Below are 20,659 nucleotides of genomic sequence, written 5' to 3'. Positions count from 1 at the left end.
AGGCCGAACGGTGTCATCTTATGAGAGGTCACCCACCTACCTGAGGTGCATCCCACAGTTCCAAAAGCTGACGATTGCCATACCGAGGGTGGAGAGAGAGTGATTCCATCAGCCCTGTTCCAGTGCTTCTTACATTCATGTATTTGGGAAGCAAGCATAAGCATGCAACCTACAGTATAGACTAAATGGGATAAAACTAGGCCAATACTTTGGTAGAGAAGGATTTAGGAGTGCTTGCAGATAGCAGGTTTAGCAATAGTGCCCAATGTCAGGCAGTAGCAGCAAAGGCTACCAGAATATTATAACGTGGAGTACAAGTGGAAGGGGACAAGGTAGATTTTGCCCTTGGAGTAAGTGTGTGGGAAGGCGCCAATGCCACACTGGTAATGTTGCCTGCAGAGGCTGAGAAGACCCAAAAACATTTCTGAGGAGTTCTAATGATAAGTCACTGGTCCCCACCACTCTCCCAGTAAAACAGCTTCTCCTGCGTCCTGCCACCTTCCTGGTTATTAGTGTGTGCCGGGAGCAGCAGTGTTTCACCCATGCAAAATCAGTGCGCCTGAAATGGCGTTACTTTGCCGAGACCACTTCTGAATGACACAGGGGGGATTGCAATGTGGTAGGGGGGATTTGCCTCCCACATGGGAAATGCTGCATCAATTCCCCCCTGCTGCCCCGGAGACCTCATTTTCCCTGCGGGCTCCTCGGGCGCAGTGACATCGAGGCGTGGAGAGGTTCAGTGGTCAGCAAAGGTAATCCGTGGCTGAATGTAGAACAGGAGGAGACACAAACATGAAGATGAAAGAGGCGGCGAATGTTTGCCGTACCCCGGGGGTGTGCCATACTCCGGGGGTGTGCCATACCTCGGGGGTGTGCCATACTCCGGGGGTGTGCCATACTCCGGGGGTGTGCCATACCGCGGGGGTGTGCCATACCGCGGGGGTGTGCCATACTCCGGGGGTGTGCCATACCCCGGGGGTGTGCCATACTCCGGGAGTGTGCCATACTCCGGGAGTGTGCCATACCCAGGGGGTGTGCCATACTCCGGGGGTTTGCCATACTCCGGGGGTGTGCCATACCTCTGGGGTGTGCCATACTCCGGGGGTGTGCCATACTCCGGGGGTTTCTAATGACCAACTGCAGCCCTTCATTTTCCGTGTAGAACTTGGAATAAAATGACAGCTTCCAGTAACATCTGTGCCATTTTCACCATTTAAAGTTGCCTGATGTACAGTAAGGCCGCAGCCGCAGAACGCGCTGGCTTCCGCGCTCCTCCGTCGCGCCGCTTTCCCTGTAGCGCAGGGCCTGGTCATGTTATATACAGGTGGAAATGTATCCCTTGTAAAGCGAGTCTCGGAGTAAGTGACGGCCCCGCGGTTCCCTCTGCACGCGGACCCCACACCGCACGTTACACACGGATACACGAGCCCCTATTCGCCACGCGCTCTCCCTGCGCAGGTCAGCTTCCTACTTACCACGTAGATTGCAAGCTCTTCGGGGCAGGGACTCCTTTTCCTAATGTTCCCTGAAGCGCTTACTCCCGTTGTGTGCTCTATTATGGCCGGGTGTCACTGCGGGGACGCGCGAGGCACAGAGCTGGCGCCATATAAAGATAAACACAGAGAATAGAATACACGCCAGGAAAAAAGGATCCCGTTTATTTTCCGTCATATCTTGCAGAAAGTGAGCAGCGCGGGAGCGATCGCGCAATCGGACCGACGTTCCCGTCTTCGGGCACGAGTTCCAGCCGCGGGGGGACGTTCTGAACACAAACTTTATAGTAATCTTAGTGTTTCAGATTAGATTACAACAGTTTAACACAGGGAGGCTCAACTACAGCCCTCCAGACACCCTCAACAGGTCAGGTTTTCAGGATATCTCTGCTTCAGCACAGATGGCCCAACCAGTCCCTGCTTCAGCAAAGGTGGCAGAATCTACGCCTGAGCCACCTGTGCTGAAGCTGGGATATCCTTCAAACCTGACCTGTTGGGGGGGGGGGGTCGTCTTGATTATTGGAGTTGAGCCCCCCCATGTAACATTTCGGCGCTCCGTAACAGCCCTCCCGCAGTGCGCTACTTGCGGGCGTCCTCGCCGCGGGCGTGCTGGATGTAATGCTGGTGCAGCTCGGCCTCCGTTTCGAAGCTCAGGCAGCACTCCTTGCACCCCATATCGGGTGGCTGTGGTGGGGGGGTTGGCGGGGGCGGCGGTTCACGCCGGTGATTCATGTGGTGCTGCCGGAGCTGGCAGGCCCTGGTGAAGCAGGCTCCGCACTGACGGCACCGGAGCGACCCTTTGCCCCAGGAGGAGAGCTGCGGCGGCCTCTCCCCGCGGTGCAGGAGACGGTGCTTATGCAAGCTGACCGTGTTGGGGAAGGCGCGGCCGCAGTCGGCACACGTGTGTGGCTCGCTCAGGTCCGGGAGCCGCCGGCGGCGGCGGTGAGTCTGTTCGTAGTGGTGGGCGAGATCCTGGGAGGTAGGGAAGGGTTTGATGCAGACGGTGCAGTTGTGCAGGGCGCCAGGGGTGGGGGGCACCCGCTCAGCCGACTGCTCATCCTCAGGGTGATGCCGCTTCATGTGCCGCTCCTTGAACTTTGTGTCCTTGAAGGTGATGTGGCAGGGGGGGCACTGACGGGAGTCCAGGGATCCTGCAGGGCGAGAGAGAGGGGGGGCAGGGAGGGAGAGAGGGGGGGGCAGGGAGGGAGAGAGGGGGGGGCAGGGAGGGGGAGAAAGGGGGCGAGGTGAGTGGGGGGGGGGGTCGTGAGGCGAGTGGGGGGGGTCGTGAGGCGAGGTAGGGGGGGAGAGACGAGAGAGGCAGGGAGAGAGAGGTGGGGGGGCAGGGAGGGAGAGAGGGGGGGGCAGGGAGGGAGAGAGGGGGGGCAGGGAGGGAGAGAGGGGGGGGCAGGGAGGGAGAGAGGGGGGGGCAGGGAGGGGGAGAAAGGGGGCGAGGTGAGTGGGGGGGGTCGTGAGGCGAGTGGGGGGGGGTCGTGAGGCGAGGTAGGGGGGGAGAGACGAGAGAGGCAGGGAGAGAGAGAGAGAGGCAGGGAGAGAGAGAGAGAGGCAGGGAGAGAGAGAGAGAGGCAGGGAGAGAGAGAGAGGCAGGGAGAGAGAGAGAGAGAGGCAGGGAGAGAGAGAGGCAGGGAGAGAGAGAGGCAGGGAGAGAGAGAGGCAGGGAGAGAGAGAGAGAGAGGCAGGGAGAGAGAGAGGCAGGGAGAGAGAGAGAGAGGCAGGGAGAGAGAGAGGCAGGGAGAGAGAGAGAGGCAGGGAGAGAGAGAGAGGCAGGGAGAGAGAGAGAGGCAGGGAGAGAGAGAAAGAGGCAGGGAGAGAGAAAGAGATGCAGGGAGGGAGAGAGAGGCAGGGAGGGAGAGAGAGGCAGGGAGGGAGAGAGAGGCAGGGAGAGAGAGAGAGGCAGGGAGGGAGAGAGAGGCAGGGAGGGAGAGAGAGGCAGGGAGGGAGAGAGAGGCAGGGAGAGAGAGAGAGGCAGGGAGGGAGAGAGAGGCAGGGAGAGAGAGAGAGGATGGGAGGGAGAGAGGCAGGGAGAGAGAGAGGCAGGGAGGGAGAGAGGCAGGGAGAGACGATGGGAGGGAGAGAGGCAGGGAGAGACGATGGGAGGGAGAGAGGCAGGGAGAGACGATGGGAGGGAGAGAGGCAGGGAGAGACGATGGGAGGGAGAGATAAGAGGGAGACAGGGGTTGTGCTCACCCCTCCTGCGGGGTATCAGAGCCTTTTAAATCTGTAGCTTAGCACAGTTTATGCATCAGGAGTGTTATAGGCTCATACCAATATCAGCGGCCTGCGGTGCTTCTCGTGTCCCATCCGTCATCCTGCTAATACGAGAGAGAACACAAAGCCTCAGCCGTGCCCGGTACCAGGTCACCGTATAACACCTGTGCAAAAGCCCCAAACGAGGAGTCGTATATAGGGCACACGATATAAGCTCACTTTCGTATATAGGAGATGTGATATAACCTCACTGTCGTATCCAGGTGTATAGGAGACGTGATATAACCTCACGTCGTATATAGGTATATAGGAGACACGATATAACCACATGGTCATATACAAGAATATAGGAGATGTGATATAACCTCAAGTCGTATACAAGTATATAGGAGACACGATAACCTTTCTTGGCCATATACAGGTATATAGGAGACGTATAGAACCATGAAAGGTTATATCACAGGTATATAGGAGACTTGATGTAACCTCATTGTCATATACAGGTATATAGGAGACGCGATATAACCTCACGGTCGTATACAAGTATATAGGAGACACGATATAACCTCACGGTCGTATACAAGTATATAGGAGACACGATATAACCTCACGGTCGTGTACAGTTATGCAAGAGTTGATATAACCTTACCGTCCTATACGGGTGTATAGGAGACGTGATATAACCCGTCATGGTCTTACACAGATACAGCTCAACGCCGTTATAGCGAGATCCGCATATATAACGCGGTGTGAGGGTGGCTCCCGTTTTTAAAAAGCATTTTTTTTTTTTTTAAACATCTATTCAATGCGTTATTGCCAACGGGGACGGGGGGACACACACGCGCGCACACGCGCACAATAAATAAGTACATCTTAGCTGCAATTTCTCCCAAGATTGTCCCAGCATTTTTTCGTTGCCCACTAGATGTCACTGTAAAGCAAATTAGTGAAATGCACTTTCAAAGATTAGTAATACTCCATAGCATTCAATAAACGGAGGATTTCATTTTTTTAATGCAATAAGGAAATGGGCCAAGGAATGAGAAACCAAGGGGGGGGAGGCAGCCGGCAATCAGAGATGAAGTATCCAGACCACAAGCCGCCTGCAACCCGCTCCTCTCTCTCCTAGTCCTGCCCGGCAAGCGATGCTACAGCTGCTTGTGCGTAAACTCAGTGTGTGCCCACGCCCCAGCGATCCCCAGAGGCAGGCACCGCACTGGGAGATAGAAGCGAGCGTGATGTGGAGAGGTCACTGCCGCACTGTTGAGATTCTCCCCACCCCAAACAGACACAACACTGAAGCCATAACTAGCAGCATACCTGAAGCATCCCCTGTGCAGGCTGAATACCTTCTCTGCACACAGATGAGCTGCTGCTCCGGGTAAGTCCTGCGTGGGGATGCTCTCCCCCTCCAGCGGACACGGAACCCCTGATAGCGGCGGCCATTTCCCCCCCCCCCCCCCGATCCCGGTTATAACACTGTCTCATTATGTGGACCCCGAGCACCGGCGTTATAATGGGGTTCAACTGTATGTAGGAGACATGATATAACCTCACGTCGTATACAGGTATATAGGAGATGTATACGACCATGAAAGGTTATATCACAGGTATATAGGAGACGTATACGACCATTAAAGGTTATGTGACCGGTATACAAGAGACGTATACGACCATGAAAGGTTATATCACAGGTATATAGGAGACGTGATATAACCTCTCATGCTACATTTATCCTGTGAAATAAGTGTAGAGTAAAACATTGTTACCTGTCATTGACCTGTATGTTGTTGAGTTCATCCAAGTTCCCTTCAGCTACAAAGAATATAAATACAAGATTTAAACCACAGACAGACACACAGACAGACAGACACACAGACAGACAGACACACAGACAGACAGACACACAGACAGACACACAGACAGACAGACACACAGACAGACAGACACACAGACAGACAGACACACAGACAGACAGACACACAGACAGACAGACAGACACACAGACACACAGACAGACAGACAGACACACAGACAGACAGACAGACACACAGACAGACAGACAGACAGACACACAGACAGACAGACACACAGACAGACAGACACACAGACAGACACACACACAGACAGACACACACACAGACAGACACACAGACAGACACACAGACAGACACACAGACAGACACACAGACAGACACACAGACAGACACACAGACAGACACACAGACAGACACACACAGCTCAGGCTCGGAGGGTGGGAAATACATAAACCACCAGCAATATAAACCTACAAAACACGGAACATGAGGGTCTGGGAAGTGAGCACTCCTCAGTAACAGCGAGTGTCCCTCAGTAACAGCGAGTGTCCCTCAGTAACAGCGAGTGTCCCTCAGTAACAGCGAGTGTCCCTCCTCACAGGGCAGTCTCCCTCAGTAACAGCGAGTGTCCCTCATTACAGGGCAGTCTCCCTCAGTAACAGCGAGTGTCCCTCCTCACAGGGCAGTCTCCCTCAGTAACAGCGAGTGTCCCTCCTCACAGGGCAGTCTCCCTCAGTAACAGCGAGTGTCCCTCCTCACAGGGCAGTCTCCCTCAGTAACAGCGAGTGTCCCTCCTCACAGGGCAGTCTCCCTCAGTAACAGCGAGTGTCCCTCCTCACAGGGCAGTCTCCCTCAGTAACAGCGAGTGTTCCTCCTCACAGGGCAGTCTCCCTCAGTAACAGCGAGTGTGCCTCCTCACAGGGCAGTCTCCCTCAGTAACAGAGAGTGTCCCTCCTCACAGGGCAGTCTCCCTCAGTAACAGCGAGTGTCCCTCCTCACAGGGCAGTCTCCCTCAGTAACAGCGAGTGTCCCTCCTCACAGGGCAGTCTCCCTCGGTAACAGCGAGTGTCCCTCCTCACAGGGCAGTCTCCCTCGGTAACAGCGAGTGTCCCTCCTCACAGGGCAGTCTCCCTCGGTAACAGCGAGTGTCCCTCCTCACAGGGCAGTCTCCCTCGGTAACAGCGAGTGTCCCTCCTCACAGGGCAGTGTCCCTCGGTAACAGCGAGTGTCCCTCCTCACAGGGCAGTCTCCCTCGGTAACAGCGAGTGTCCCTCCTCACAGGGCAGTCTCCCTCAGTAACAGCGAGTGTCCCTCCTCACAGGGCAGTCTCCCTCGGTAACAGCGAGTGTCCCTCCTCACAGGGCAGTCTCCCTCGGTAACAGCGAGTGTCCCTCCTCACAGGGCAGTCTCCCTCGGTAACAGCGAGTGTCCCTCCTCACAGGGCAGTCTCCCTCAGTAACAGCGAGTGTCCCTCCTCACAGGGCAGTCTCCCTCAGTAACAGCGAGTGTCCCTCCTCACAGGGCAGTGTCCCTCAGTAACAGCGAGTGTCCCTCATTACAGGGCAGTCTCCCTCAGTAACAGCGAGTGTCCCTCCTCACAGGGCAGTCTCCCTCAGTAACAGCGAGTGCCCCTCCTCACAGGGCAGTCTCCCTCAGTAACAGCGAGTGTCCCTCCTCACAGGGCAGTCTCCCTCAGTAACAGCGAGTGTCCCTCCTCACAGGGCAGTCTCCCTCAGTAACAGCGAGTGTCCCTCCTCACAGGGCAGTCTCCCTCAGTAACAGCGAGTGTCCCTCCTCACAGGGCAGTCTCCCTCAGTAACAGCGAGTGTCCCTCCTCACAGGGCAGTCTCCCTCAGTAACAGCGAGTGTCCCTCCTCACAGGGCAGTCTCCCTCAGTAACAGTGAGTGTCCCTCCTCACAGGGCAGTCTCCCTCAGTAACAGCGAGTGTCCCTCCTCACAGGGCAGTCTCCCTCAGTAACAGCGAGTGTCCCTCCTCACAGGGCAGTCTCCCTCGGTAACAGCGAGTGTCCCTCCTCACAGGGCAGTCTCCCTCGGTAACAGCGAGTGTCCCTCCTCACAGGGCAGTCTCCCTCGGTAACAGCGAGTGTCCCTCCTCACAGGGCAGTCTCCCTCAGTAACAGCGAGTGTCCCTCCTCACAGGGCAGTCTCCCTCAGTAACAGCGAGTGTTCCTCCTCACAGGGCAGTCTCCCTCAGTAACAGCGAGTGTTCCTCCTCACAGGGCAGTCTCCCTCAGTAACAGCGAGTGTCCCTCCTCACAGGGCAGTCTCCCTCAGTAACAGCGAGTGTCCCTCCTCACAGGGCAGTCTCCCTCAGTAACAGCGAGTGTCCCTCCTCACAGGGCAGTCTCCCTCAGTAACAGCGAGTGTCCCTCCTCACAGGGCAGTCTCCCTCAGTAACAGCGAGTGTCCCTCCTCACAGGTCAGTCTCCCTCAGTAACAGCGAGTGTCCCTCCTCACAGGTCAGTCTCCCTCAGTAACAGCGTGTGTCCCTCCTCACAGGGCAGTCTCCCTCAGTAACAGCGAGTGTCCCTCCTCACAGGGCAGTCTCCCTCGGTAACAGCGAGTGTCCCTCCTCACAGGGCAGTCTCCCTCAGTAACAGCGAGTATCCCTCGTTACAGGGCAGTCTCCCCCAGTAACAGCGAGTGTCCTTCATTACAGGGCAGTCTCCCTCGGTAACAGCGAGTGTCCCTCCTCACAGGGCAGTCTCCCTCAGTAACAGCGAGTGTCCCTCCTCACAGGGCAGTCTCCCTCAGTAACAGCGAGTGTCCTTCATTACAGGGCAGTCTCCCTCGGTAACAGCGAGTGTCCCTCCTCACAGGGCAGTCTCCCTCGGTAACAGCGAGTGTCCCTCCTCACAGGGCAGTCTCCCTCAGTAACAGCGAGTGTCCCTCCTCACAGGGCAGTCTCCCTCAGTAACAGCGAGTGTCCCTCCTCACAGGGCAGTCTCCCTCAGTAACAGCGAGTGTCCCTCCTCACAGGGCAGTCTCCCTCAGTAACAGCGAGTGTCCCTCCTCACAGGGCAGTCTCCCTCAGTAACAGCAAGTGTCCCTCCTCACAGGGCAGTCTCCCTCGGTAACAGCGAGTGTCCCTCATTACAGGGCAGTCTCCCTCAGTAACAGCGAGTGTCCCTCAGTAACAGCGAGTGTCCCTCAGTAACAGCGAGTGTCCCACCTCACAGGGCAGTCTCCCTCGGTAACAGCGAGTGTCCCTCCTCACAGGGCAGTCTCCCTCAGTAACAGCGAGTGTCCCTCCTCACAGGGCAGTCTTCCTCAGTAACAGCGAGTGTCCCTCCTCACAGGGCAGTCTCCCTCAGTAACAGCGAGTGTCCCTCCTCACAGGGTAGTCTCCCTCAGTAACAGCGAGTGTCCCTCCTCACAGGGCAGTCTCCCTCAGTAACAGCGAGTGTCCCTCCTCACAGGGCAGTCTCCCTCGGTAACAGCGAGTGTCCCTCCTCACAGGGCAGTCTCCCTCAGTAACAGCGAGTGTCCCTCATTACAGGGCAGTCTCCCTCGGTAACAGCGAGTGTCCCTCCTCACAGGGCAGTCTCCCTCGGTAACAGCGAGTGTCCCTCATTACAGGGCAGTCTCCCTCGGTAACAGCGAGTGTCCCTCCTCACAGGGCAGTCTCCCTCAGTAACAGCGAGTGTCCCTCATTACAGGGCAGTCTCCCTCAGTAACAGCGAGTGTCCCTCCTCACAGGGCAGTCTCCCTCAGTAACAGCGAGTGTCCCTCCTCACAGGGCAGTCTCCCTCAGTAACAGCGAGTGTCCCTCCTCACAGGGCAGTCTCCCTCAGTAACAGCGAGTGTCCCTCCTCACAGGGCAGTCTCCCTCAGTAACAGCGAGTGTTCCTCCTCACAGGGCAGTCTCCCTCAGTAACAGCGAGTGTCCCTCCTCACAGGGCAGTCTCCCTCAGTAACAGCGAGTGTTCCTCCTCACAGGGCAGTCTCCCTCAGTAACAGCGAGTGTCCCTCCTCACAGGGCAGTCTCCCTCAGCAACAGCGAGTGTCCCTCCTCACAGGGCAGTCTCCCTGTGAAACAGCGAGTGTCCCTCCTCACAGGGCAGTCTCCCTCAGTAACAGCGAGTGTCCCTCCTCACAGGGCAGTCTCCCTCAGTAACAGCGAGTGTTCCTCCTCACAGGGCAGTCTCCCTCAGTAACAGCGAGTGTCCCTCCTCACAGGGCAGTCTCCCTCAGTAACAGCGAGAGTTCCTCCTCACAGGGCAGTCTCCCTCAGTAACAGCGAGTGTCCCTCCTCACAGGGCAGCCTCCCTCAGTAACAGCGAGTGTCCCTCATTACAGGGCAGTCTCCCTCGGTAACAGCGAGTGTCCCTCCTCACAGGGCAGTCTCCCTCGGTAACAGCGAGTGTCCCTCGTTACAGGGCAGTCTCCCTCGGTAACAGCGAGTGTTCCTCATTACAGGGCAGTCTCCCTCGGTAACAGCGAGTGTCCCTCATTACAGGGCAGTCTCCCTCAGTAACAGCGAGTGTCCCTCATTACAGGGCAGTCTCCCTCGGTAACAGCGAGTGTCCCTCCTCACAGGGCAGTCTCCCTCGGTAACAGCGAGTGTCCCTCATTACAGGCCAGTCTCCCTCGATAACAGCGAGTGTCCCTCCTCACAGGGCAGTCTCCCTCAGTAACAGCGAGTGTCCCTCATTACAGGGCAGTCTCCCTCGGTAACAGCGAGGGTCCCTCGTTACAGGGCAGTCTCCCTCGGTAACAGCGAGTGTCCCTCATTACAGGGCAGTCTCCCTCGGTAACAGCGAGTGTCCCTCATTACAGGGCAGTCTCCCTCGGTAACAGCGAGTGTCCCTCCTCACAGGGCAGTCTCCCTCGGTAACAGCGAGTGTCCCTCGTTACAGGGCAGTCTCCCTCGGTAACAGCGAGTGTCCCTCATTACAGGGCAGTTTCCCTCGGTAACAGCGAGTGTCCCGCATTACAGGGTAGTCTCCCTCAGTAACAGCGAGTGTCCCTCATTACAGGGCAGTCTCCCTCGGTAACAGCGAGTGTCCCTCATTACAGGGCAGTCTCCCTCGGTAACAGCGAGTGTCCCTCATTACAGGGCAGTCTCCCTCGGTAACAGCGAGTGTCCCTCATTACAGGGCAGTCTCCCTCAGTAACAGCGAGTGTCCCTCATTACAGGGCAGTCTCCCTCAGTAACAGCGAGTGTCCCTCATTACAGGGCAGTCTCCCTCGGTAAGAGTGAGTGTCCCTCATTACAGGGCAGTCTCACTCTGTAGCAGTGAGTGCCCCTCAGTAGCAGCCTCACTCAGTAGCAGTGAGTGTCCCTCAGTAGTAGTGTCCCTCAGTAACAGCCTCACTCAGTAGCAGTGAGTGTCCCTCAGTAGTAGTGTCCCTCAGTAACAGCCTCACTCAGTAGCAGTGAGTGCCCCATAGTAGCAGTCACACTCGGTAGCAGTGAGTGTCCCTCAGTAGCAGTGTCCCTCAGTAACAGTCTCACTCAGTAGCAGTGAGTGTCCCTCAGTAACAGTCTCACTCAGTAGCAGTGAGTGTCCCTCAGTAACAGTCTCACTCAGTAGCAGTGAGTGCCCCTCAGTAGCACTCACTCAGTAGCAGTGTCCCTTAGTAGCAGTGAGTGTCCCTCTCCCGGGTCAGACACCTGCCCCCCGCCGTCGCGCTTTATGACATCACACACCGGCTGGACCCCCGGTTCCGTCGCTCGGCTCCTGGCCCGCAGACCATGTGAGCGGCGCTCCACTCAGGCACAGCGGAGGATGCCTAAAAGCTGCGTCGGGGTCCTCGCTACTGCGGGCAGTGACGTCACACGGCGGGGCTCGACACTACAAGGGCAAGTGGGACTGGCGGCCATGTTTGATGTGGGCAAACCCATCCATATTACTCATTGAGAGGCAGTACCAGTCCTTGGAGCTGGTAACAATGTCATCTGCAGTACTGCACTGGGACACCATGGGGTTAATATCTTCTCCTTGCTACACACTTATCTCAATTCTGGGGTGTTATGCTCCTAATGTAAACCCGAAGACTAACGCCAGAGATTTATGTGATGCTTATAATGTTTCTGTGGCGGATCTTATCAAACGTAGCGCTGCTCTTCTCCTAATCTGCCATTTATAGGTGACCCCTCCCAAATACATACTGTACCTTCCATTCAGTGCTCCGCAGAACACGGCTGCAGGGCTTCACCCAGAGGTGACGGATATGGGAAAAAGCAAAGGAATGCAGCGGGACACTTAGAAGGGATTGCAGCATTAAATAGTATTGTACCCGCAAAGGTGGATCCCATTTCTTAAGGCCCAGAAACATACCACCGATATTTCTTCTTCTTCTTCTTCAAAAAAAGAAGACATCTCTTGGTAGGATTTGAGACCACGATACGTGGCCAACATGAAAAGCGAGGGGTTAAAGAGAACTCCCTGCCACGCATTACAATGTGCTGCTGAGCTCCGGCAGGAGGAGCGTTAAAGATGATGCAGAAATGCACTTTAGTATTCTGTGAGGTGTCTGTAATAAAAAACTAATGAAACAAAATGCGGAGACTTAGATTTTATTTTCAGACATAATACTTATGAAAAGACCTGGAAATACCAACGGAACGGCTGAAGTGCAGGCTGCCGCAGTGCACGTCTCCCCTACACGTGGCAACGTGCGGCCTGTTTATACGCAGAACAGGGGCAGTGTGGGCAGTGGCCGTGCCAGCCTCCCACTAATGCACACCACTCGGGCCACGTGTCTCCTCCTATACAGTACGGCTGCAATGTCTTCCTTACACTTTATAAGTTCAGGGTGGGCAGTGTCTAAGCAAGGCCCCCTCACCCACACACACTGCAAACTCCCCATGTGGTCTCAGAGAAAATGCATTATATATGTAATGAAAAGGTGAGCAGCAGATGTGCAAACTACTGCCAAATACTACATACAGTGCAGGCACCAGCAGTGTTATCGTCCCCCTCGCACTGTGTGCAAACCCTCTGTTATACCCAGGACAGGGTCAGTGCGGGCAGCACCCTCTCTTTATACCCCGGACAGGGTCAGTGTGGGCAGCACCCTCTGTTATACCCAGGACAGGGTCAGTGCGGGCAGCACCCTCTGTTATACCCAGGACAGGGTCAGTGTGGGCAGCACCCTCTGTTATACCCAGGACAGGGTCAGTGCGGGCAGCTCCGTTATACCCAGGACAGGGTCAGTGCGGGCAGCTCCCTGTTTATACCCAGGACAGGGTCAGTGCGGGCAGCACCCTGTTTATACCCTTGACAGGGTCAGCGCGGGCAGCACCCTCTGTTATACCCAGGACAGGGTCAGTGCGGGCAGCACCCTGTTTATACCCAGGACAGGGTGAGTGCGGGCAGCACCCTCTGTTATACCCAGGACAGGGTCAGTGCGGGCAGCACCCTGTTTATACCCAGGACAGGGTGAGTGCGGGCAGCACCCTCTGTTTATACCCAGGACAGGGTCAGTGCGGGCAGCACCCTGTTTATACCCAGGACAGGGTGAGTGCGGGCAGCACCCTCTGTTTATACCCAGGACAGGGTCAGTGCGGGCAGCACCCTGTTTATACCCAGGACAGGGTGAGTGCGGGCAGCACCCTCTGTTTATACCCAGGACAGGGTCAGTGCGGGCAGCACCCTCTGTTATACCCAGGACAGGGTCAGAGTGGGCAGCACCCTGTTATACCCAGGACAGGGTCAGTGCGGGCAGCACCCTCTGTTATACCCAGGACAGGGTCAGTGCGGGCAGCACCCTCTGTTTATACCCAGGACAGGGTCAGTGCGGGCAGCACCCTCTGTTTATACCCAGGACAGGGTCAGTGCGGGCAGCACCCTCTGTTTATACCCAGGACAGGGTCAGTGCGGGCAGCACCCTCTGTTATACCCAGGACAGGGTCAGTGCGGGCAGCACCCTCTGTTATACCCAGGACAGGGTCAGTGCGGGCAGCACCCTCTGTTATACCCAGGACAGGGTCAGTGCGGGCAGCACCCTCTGTTATACCCAGGACAGGGTCAGTGCGGGCAGCACCCTCTGTTATACCCAGGACAGGGTCAGTGCGGGCAGCACCCTCTGTTATACCCAGGACAGGGTCAGTGCGGGCAGCACCCTCTGTTATACTCAGGACAGGGTCAGTGTGGGCAGCACCCTCTGTTATACCCAGGACAGGGTCAGAGTGGGCAGCACCCTGTTATACCCAGGACAGGGTCTGTGCGGGCAGCACCCTCTGTTATACCCAGGACAGGGTCAGTGTGGGCAGCACCCTCTGTTATACCCAGGACAGGGTCAGAGTGGGCAGCACCCTGTTATACCCAGGACAGGGTCAGTGCGGGCAGCACCCTCTGTTATACCCAGGACAGGGTCAGTGTGGGCAGCACCCTCTGTTATACCCAGGACAGGGTCAGTGCGGGCAGCACCCTCTGTTTATACCCAGGACAGGGTCAGTGTGGGCAGCACCCTCTGTTATACCCAGGACAGGGTCAGTGCGGGCAGCACCCTCTGTTATACCCAGGACAGGGTCAGTGTGGGCAGCACCCTCTGTTATACCCAGGACAGGGTCAGTGCGGGCAGCACCCTGTTTATACCCAGGACAGGGTCAGTGCGGGCAGCGGTCCCTTACGCTCTTATCCTTGGGCCGGACACACAGGGCTGTCTCTTGGGCTGCAAATCACAGCTCCCCCCTGGCGTGCTGAATGTAATGTTCGTGCAGCCCCCCCTCTCTTGTGAAGCGCACCCCACACTCCGTACACGTGTAGTCTCCCTCCTCTTCCTCCGCCCACCCCTGCCGCTCCTTCCTGTGAGTCTGCAGGTGGCGGCGGTAGTTGGAAGCCTGGCTGAAGCTTTTCTCGCACAGGCTGCAGGGGAAGGGCCTCTTTCCTGCATGGATCTGCCGGTGGCGCTGGTAGTTGGAGCGCTGGTTGAAGCTCTTGCCGCACTGCTGGCACTGGAAGGGCCTCTCGCCCGTGTGGACGCGCAGGTGGCGCTTGTAACGGGACGAGAAGAAGAAAGTCTTGCCGCAGATGGGGCAGGCGTGGGGCTGGCGCGAGCTGTGCAGGTTCTGGTGCTTCTCGAATGTGTGCTGGGCTCGGAACCGGCGCCCACAGTCCTCGCAGTGGTACGGCTTTGGGTCCTCGTGCACCCACTGGTGGACACGCAAGGTCTCCAGCTGTGTGAAGGCCTGCGGGCACTCAGGGCATTTGTAGGGCCTCTCCCCAGTGTGGATGCGCATATGGCGGGACAGCTTGGCCGAGCAGCTAAACGCCTTCCCGCACCAGACGCAGACCCTGTCCTTCCGGTGACCCTGTCGGTGCCTGCGGAAGGCCGGTTGGCTGAGCAGCTGCTTGCCACACTCTGCACACTGGTAGCCACGATGGCCCGTGTGCTGCTGTTCATGGTGGCTGTGCAGGGCCAGCAGCCAGCAGAAGCGGCGCCCGCAGTCGGCGCAAGTGTAGGGTTTGCCGCTGCCCCCGGTGGCGCCAGCTCGGGCCGCGTCGCAGTCCTTGCAGGTGTAGGAGAGGTCGGCAGCGTGGTTGCGTCGGTGCAGGTTGTGAGCGCGCAGCGTCTGGAAGGTCCGGCCGCAATCCGGGCACGGAGGGGGCGGGGAGTCCTCGAGGACCGAGGGGGCGTCGGAGTGATCTAACAGCGGGTCTGGGTCAGAGAAGCAGAGAACAGTGTGAGAATGGCAGTGAAACGGACACCAAAACATGCACTTACACACAGCTGAGAAAGGCCCACTTACCTTCTGTATGTCCTGCACGGGCACAGCCCATATATTGTGTTTTAGATGCATCTAGAACCTTGATCATAACGCCATTGGATTAACTGTAGGATTCTTACATTAGTTATGTATGAAACCGAGGCCATCGCCCAACAATACCAGTCTGGGTTGTGTATTTGGTAACATTTGTTAATGGGATTTGTCCTTTAAAAACACAACAGTTTAGAGTCACACAGAAGGTGTGTTACGTGGCCAGGCGCTTTCCATGCAGTAAGACAGGGGGGCTCAACTCCAGCCCGCAAGACCCCCCCAACAGGTAAGGTTTTAAGGATATCCCTGCTTCAGCACAGGTGGCTCAATCAGTGGCTCAGTCTTCGACTGAGCCGCCTGTGCTGAAGCTGGGATATCCTTAAAACCTTACCTGTTGGGGGGTCTTGCGGACGGGAGTTGAGCCCCCCTGCATGAAGAGATCCCTGTGCCGTGTCAGTCTGTGATGTGCTATGTGCGAGGCTGGAACTAGACCCAACATTACGAATATCCCGGCGGGATCGCTGCTCCGGGAGGCTGCACAGGAACACGCGCAGATCACGCCTGTGATGTGCGAACGCCATGGAGACGTTACATACATCGCGTGACATTCCCCGTTACTTTGACGTGTGCACTGAAATGAAGTATAGAGCGCTGGTGAGTCAGAACATTGGCAGAACCCCCGGGTCGCAGGGAGTGCGACCGACCCCAGTGATGTGAACGGAAGTAGAGGGGGGTCCCACTTCCGTTCCCTCCGCACCCTATAATGGGACAATGTTCCCTGAATGATACACGTCAGCACCATAAGGTTTAAAGCAGCATCATACAGAAACAGCACAGGAGGGACCCCCAACGTTAAACCACGCTACGTTGGGGGGACCCCCTCCCCACCCTTGGTTCCAGGGATATTTATGCTATCCTGTACCAGTTCAATTAAAGTAAAAGATGGTGGCCGGGTTAGACCAATAGGAAGCCTCAATGCCGTGCTCTGATGACATTGCAGGTTCCTATTGGTCCATGGAAGTGAGCCTTGGATGGCAGCCATATTGATATCCCAAAAAGGACAAGATACACAGGTACAGAAAGAGATGGGGACCTGGGGGGGATCTGGAGCTAAATAAAGAGCACAGTTCAGCTCATAGGGATATGGGGTATATCGGGGATATAGGGATATGGGGGATATGGGGGATATAGGGGATATAGGGGATATGGGGGATATGGGGGATATAGGGGATATGGGGGATATGGGGGATATCGGGATATGAGGATATGGGGATTGCTGGTTTAGGTCAAATATGTTTGGCCATATTTACTAAGCGGTGCTATGTCTAGGATAGATTACGGTCCATTAACTGGTCTTCCAGAGCCAGGGGTTTAATGGCGCAGCACGGCCTCGTTACCAGTACACACGGATCCTCATGGTTATTATTATGGTTACAATTAGTGCCCCGCCCCACACTGGCAACTCCCCTGCCCAGCCTAACCTGGCCTGTCCCTGCCCCACCTTGGACATGCCCCGCCCCTGCCCACCTTGGCTATGCCCCACCCCCCTTGGCCATGCCCCGCCCCTGCCCACCTTGGCTATGCCCCACCCCCCGTGGCCATACCCCGCCCCTGCCCCCCTTGGCCATGCCCCGCCCCCCCTGGCCATGCCCCGCCCCTGCCCACCGTGGCCATGCCCTGCCCCCCTTGGCCATGCCCGCCCCTGCACCCTTGGCCCCGCCCCCCCTTCGCCCCGCCCCCCTTGGCCCCGCCCCTGCCTTAGGAGAATATCTAACAGCTCGGTTGGAGAGCTGACTTTTTAGAAAGGCATTTACAGTAGCATGGAAACACCAATAAATGTAACCCACTCTCCCACACGCCATCCACACGCGTGTCATGCACTGAGGTATCTGTGTACAAACTCTTGTGATTAGTTGTGTTGGGTAAACTTCACATCGCACAATTACAGCGCAAACTCACTTCTGGGATGAATGTATCTGAGCACTTAGCGGACCTGCCGGTGCTTCAGATTACAGGTGTCGGTGTAACACCCTGCGTGCATGCCCAGCGCTATATAATTATAATAATAATGTATAATAATGTATGGATCTAACCCTGCTTATTCACCTGGGGTTGTGTCTGCATGTCCAGCGCTATATAATAATGTATAATAGTGTATGGATCTAACCCTGCTTATTCACCTGGGGTTGTGTCTGCATGCCCAGCGCTATATAATAATGTATAATAATGTATGGATCTAACCCTGCTTATTCACGTGGGGTTGTGTCTGCATGCCCAGCGCTATATAATAATGTATAATAATGTATAATAATGTATGGATCTAACCCTGCTTATTCACCTGGGGTTGTGTCTGCATGCCCAGCGCTATATAATAATGTATAATAATGTATGGGTCTAACCCTGCTTATTCACGTGGGGTTGTGTCTGCATGCCCAGCGCTATATAATAATGTATAATAATGTATGGGTCTAACCCTGCTTATTCACCTGGGGTTGTGTCTGCATGCCCAGCGCTATATAATAATGTATAATAATGTATGGATCTAACCCTGCTTATTCACCTGTGTCTGCATGCCCAGCGCTATATAGTAATGTATAATAATGTATGGATCTAACCCTGCTTATTCACCTGGGGTTGTGTCTGCATGCCCAGCGCTATATAATAATGTATAATAATGTATGGATCTAACCCTGCTTATTCACCTGGGGTTGTGTCTGCATGCCCAGCGCTATATAATAATGTATAATAATGTATGGATCTAACCCTGCTTATTCACCTGGGGTTGTGTCTGCATGCCCAGCGCTATATAATAATGTATAATAATGTATGGATCTAACCCTGCTTATTCACCTGGGGTTGTGTCTGCATGCCCAGCGCTATATAATAATGTATAATAATGTATGGATCTAACCCTGCTTATTCACCTGGGGTTGTGTCTGCACGCCCAGCGCTATATAATAATGTATAATAATGTATGGGTCTAACCCTGCTTATTCACCTGGGGTTGTATCTGCATGCCCAGCGCTATATAATAATGTATAATAATGTATGGATCTAACCCTGCTTATTCACCTGCGGTTGTGTCTGCACGCCCAGCGCTGTATAATAATGTATAATAATGTATGGATCTAACCCTGCTTATTCACCTGGGGTTGTATCTGCATGCCCAGCGCTATATAATAATGTATAATAATGTATGGATCTAACCCTGCTTATTCACCTGCGGTTGTGTCTGCATGCCCAGCGCTGTATAATAATGTATAATAATGTATGGATCTAACCCTGCTTATTCACCTGCGGTTGTGTCTGCACGCCCAGCGCTGTATAATAATGTATAATAATGTATGGATCTAACCCTGCTTATTCACCTGGGGTTGTATCTGCATGCCCAGCGCTATATAATAATGTATAATAATGTATGGATCTAACCCTGCTTATTCACCTGGGGTTGTATCTGCACGCCCAGCGCTATATAATAATGTATAATAATGTATGGATCTAACCCTGCTTATTCACCTGCGGTTGTGTCTGCATGCCCAGCGCTGTATAATAATGTATAATAATGTATGGATCTAACCCTGCTTATTCACCTGGGGTTGTGTCTGCATGCCCAGCGCTATATAATAATGTATAATAATGTATGGATCTAACCCTGCTTATTCACCTGGGGTTGTGTCTGCACGCCCGGCGCTATATAATAATGTATAATAATGTATGGATCTAACCCTGCTTATTCACCTGGGGTTGTGTCTGCATGCCCAGCGCTATATAATAATGTATAATAATGTATAATAATGTATGGATCTAACCCTGCTTATTCACCTGGGGTTGTGTCTGCATGCCCAGCGCTATATAATAATGTATAATAATGTATGGATCTAACCCTGCTTATTCACCTGCGGTTGTGTCTGCATGCCCAGCGCTATATAATAATAATAATAATGTATAATAATGTATGGATCTAACCCTGCTTATTCACCTGGGGTTGTGTCTGCATGCTCATCCGACTTCTCCTCCCAGTTTGCTTCTGGGACACCCTCCAGTGACAGCGACATCTCTGCTGTGTGACAGAGAGACAGCGGGGCACCCTGGGAAAAGAAAGGGGGACATGTTAAAAAACATGGAACGTTACCTGGCTCTCTGATTACATGTACACGGTGTGAGCCCCATCATTACCGTATAGAACACGGCTCTCCGGTTACATGTACACGGTGTGAGCCCCATCATTACCGTATAGAACACGGCTCTCCGGTTACATGTACACGGTGTGAGCCCCATCATTACCGTATAGAACACGGCTCTCCGGTTACATGTACACGTGTGAGCCCCATCATTACCGTATAGAACACGGCTCTCCGGTTACATGTGCACGGTGTGAGCCCCATCATTACCGTACAGAACACGGCTCTCCGGTTACATGTACACGGTGTGAGCCCCATCATTACCGTACAGAACACGGCTCTCCGGTTACATGTACACGGTGTGAGCCCCATCATTACCGTATAGAACACGGCTCTCCGGTTACATGTACACGGTGTGAGCCCCATCATTCCCGTATAGAACACGGCTCTCCGGTTACATGTACACGGTGTGAGCCCCATCATTACCGTATAGAACACGGCTCTCCGGTTACATGTACACGGTGTGAGCCCCATCATTACCGTGTAGAACACGGCTCTCCGGTTACATGTACACGGTGTGAGCCCCATCATTACCGTATAGAACACGGCTCTCCGGTTACATGTACACGGTGTGAGCCCCATCATTACCGTATAGAACACGGCTCTCCGGTTACATGTACACGGTGTGAGCCCCATCATTACCATACAGAACACGGCTCTCCGGTTACATGTACACGGTGTGAGCCCCATCATTACCATACAGAACACGGCTCTCCGGTTACATGTACACGGTGTGAGCCCCATCATTCCCGTATAGAACACGGCTCTCCGGTTACATGTACACGGTGTGAGCCCCATCATTACCATATAGAACACGGCTCTCCGGTTACATGTACACGGTGTGAGCCCCATCATTACCGTACAGAACACGGCTCTCCGGTTACATGTACACGGTGTGAGCCCCATCATTACCGTACAGAACACGGCTCTCCGGTTACATGTACACGGTGTGAGCCCCATCATTACCGTACAGAACACGGCTCTCCGGTTACATGTACACGGTGTGAGCCCCATCATTACCGTATAGAACACGGCTCTCCGGTTACATGTACACGGTGTGAGCTCCTTCATTACCGTATAGAACACGGCTCTCCGGTTACATGTGCACGGTGTGGGTTCCATCATTCCCGTACAGAACACGGCTCTTCGGTTACATGTACACGGTGTGAGCCCCATCATTACCGTATAGAACACGGCTCTCCGGTTACATG

The 20,659-nt window shown here is 54.8% G+C and overlaps 2 protein-coding genes across 5 annotated transcripts in view; both read right to left on the bottom strand.

Annotated features, from left to right (window-relative positions):
- Positions 1 to 1,626: 1,626 nt before the first annotated feature.
- Positions 1,627 to 11,329, bottom strand: ZNF576 (zinc finger protein 576). Its single transcript, XM_075606453.1, has 4 exons — positions 11,212 to 11,329; positions 5,489 to 5,534; positions 3,777 to 3,823; positions 1,627 to 2,644 (listed from the first exon to the last, which is right to left on the bottom strand). Exons 3-4 carry the CDS (start codon positions 3,817 to 3,819, stop codon positions 2,073 to 2,075), a joined length of 615 nt encoding a protein of 204 aa, XP_075462568.1. The 5' UTR covers positions 3,820 to 3,823; positions 5,489 to 5,534; positions 11,212 to 11,329; the 3' UTR covers positions 1,627 to 2,072.
- Positions 11,330 to 13,481: 2,152 nt separating this feature from the next.
- Positions 13,482 to 20,659, bottom strand: part of LOC142497967 (uncharacterized) — a 44,141-nt gene continuing 36,963 nt past the window's right edge. For 3 of the 4 annotated variants that reach the window (XM_075606450.1, XM_075606451.1, XM_075606452.1), the window contains exons 2-3: positions 19,247 to 19,355; positions 13,482 to 15,167 (exon numbers count right to left, since the gene is read on the bottom strand). In XM_075606450.1, coding sequence (XP_075462565.1) covers positions 14,188 to 15,167; positions 19,247 to 19,322 — 1,056 coding nt within the window. In that variant the 5' untranslated portion in view covers positions 19,323 to 19,355 and the 3' untranslated portion in view covers positions 13,482 to 14,187. The remainder of the gene's footprint in view (positions 15,168 to 19,246; positions 19,356 to 20,659) is intronic. The other variant, XM_075606449.1, reaches the window with a different exon arrangement.

Source organism: Ascaphus truei, chromosome 6, assembly GCF_040206685.1.
Source record: "Ascaphus truei isolate aAscTru1 chromosome 6, aAscTru1.hap1, whole genome shotgun sequence".
Taxonomy (NCBI): domain Eukaryota; kingdom Metazoa; phylum Chordata; class Amphibia; order Anura; family Ascaphidae; genus Ascaphus; species Ascaphus truei.
The sequence above is the reverse complement of the archived record's forward strand: the minus strand, read 5'-3'. Positions and strand labels throughout refer to the sequence as shown.

Excerpts from the sequence above, each read along its gene's own strand:
- ZNF576 (XM_075606453.1), bottom strand. The coding sequence starts at position 3,819 with ATGACGGATGGGACACGAGAAGCACCGCAGGCCGCTGATATTG. Across the intron at positions 2,645-3,776 it reads ACCGCAGGCCGCTGATATTG|GATCCCTGGACTCCCGTCAG; the intron begins GTATGAGCCTAT and ends CTCGCCCTGCAG.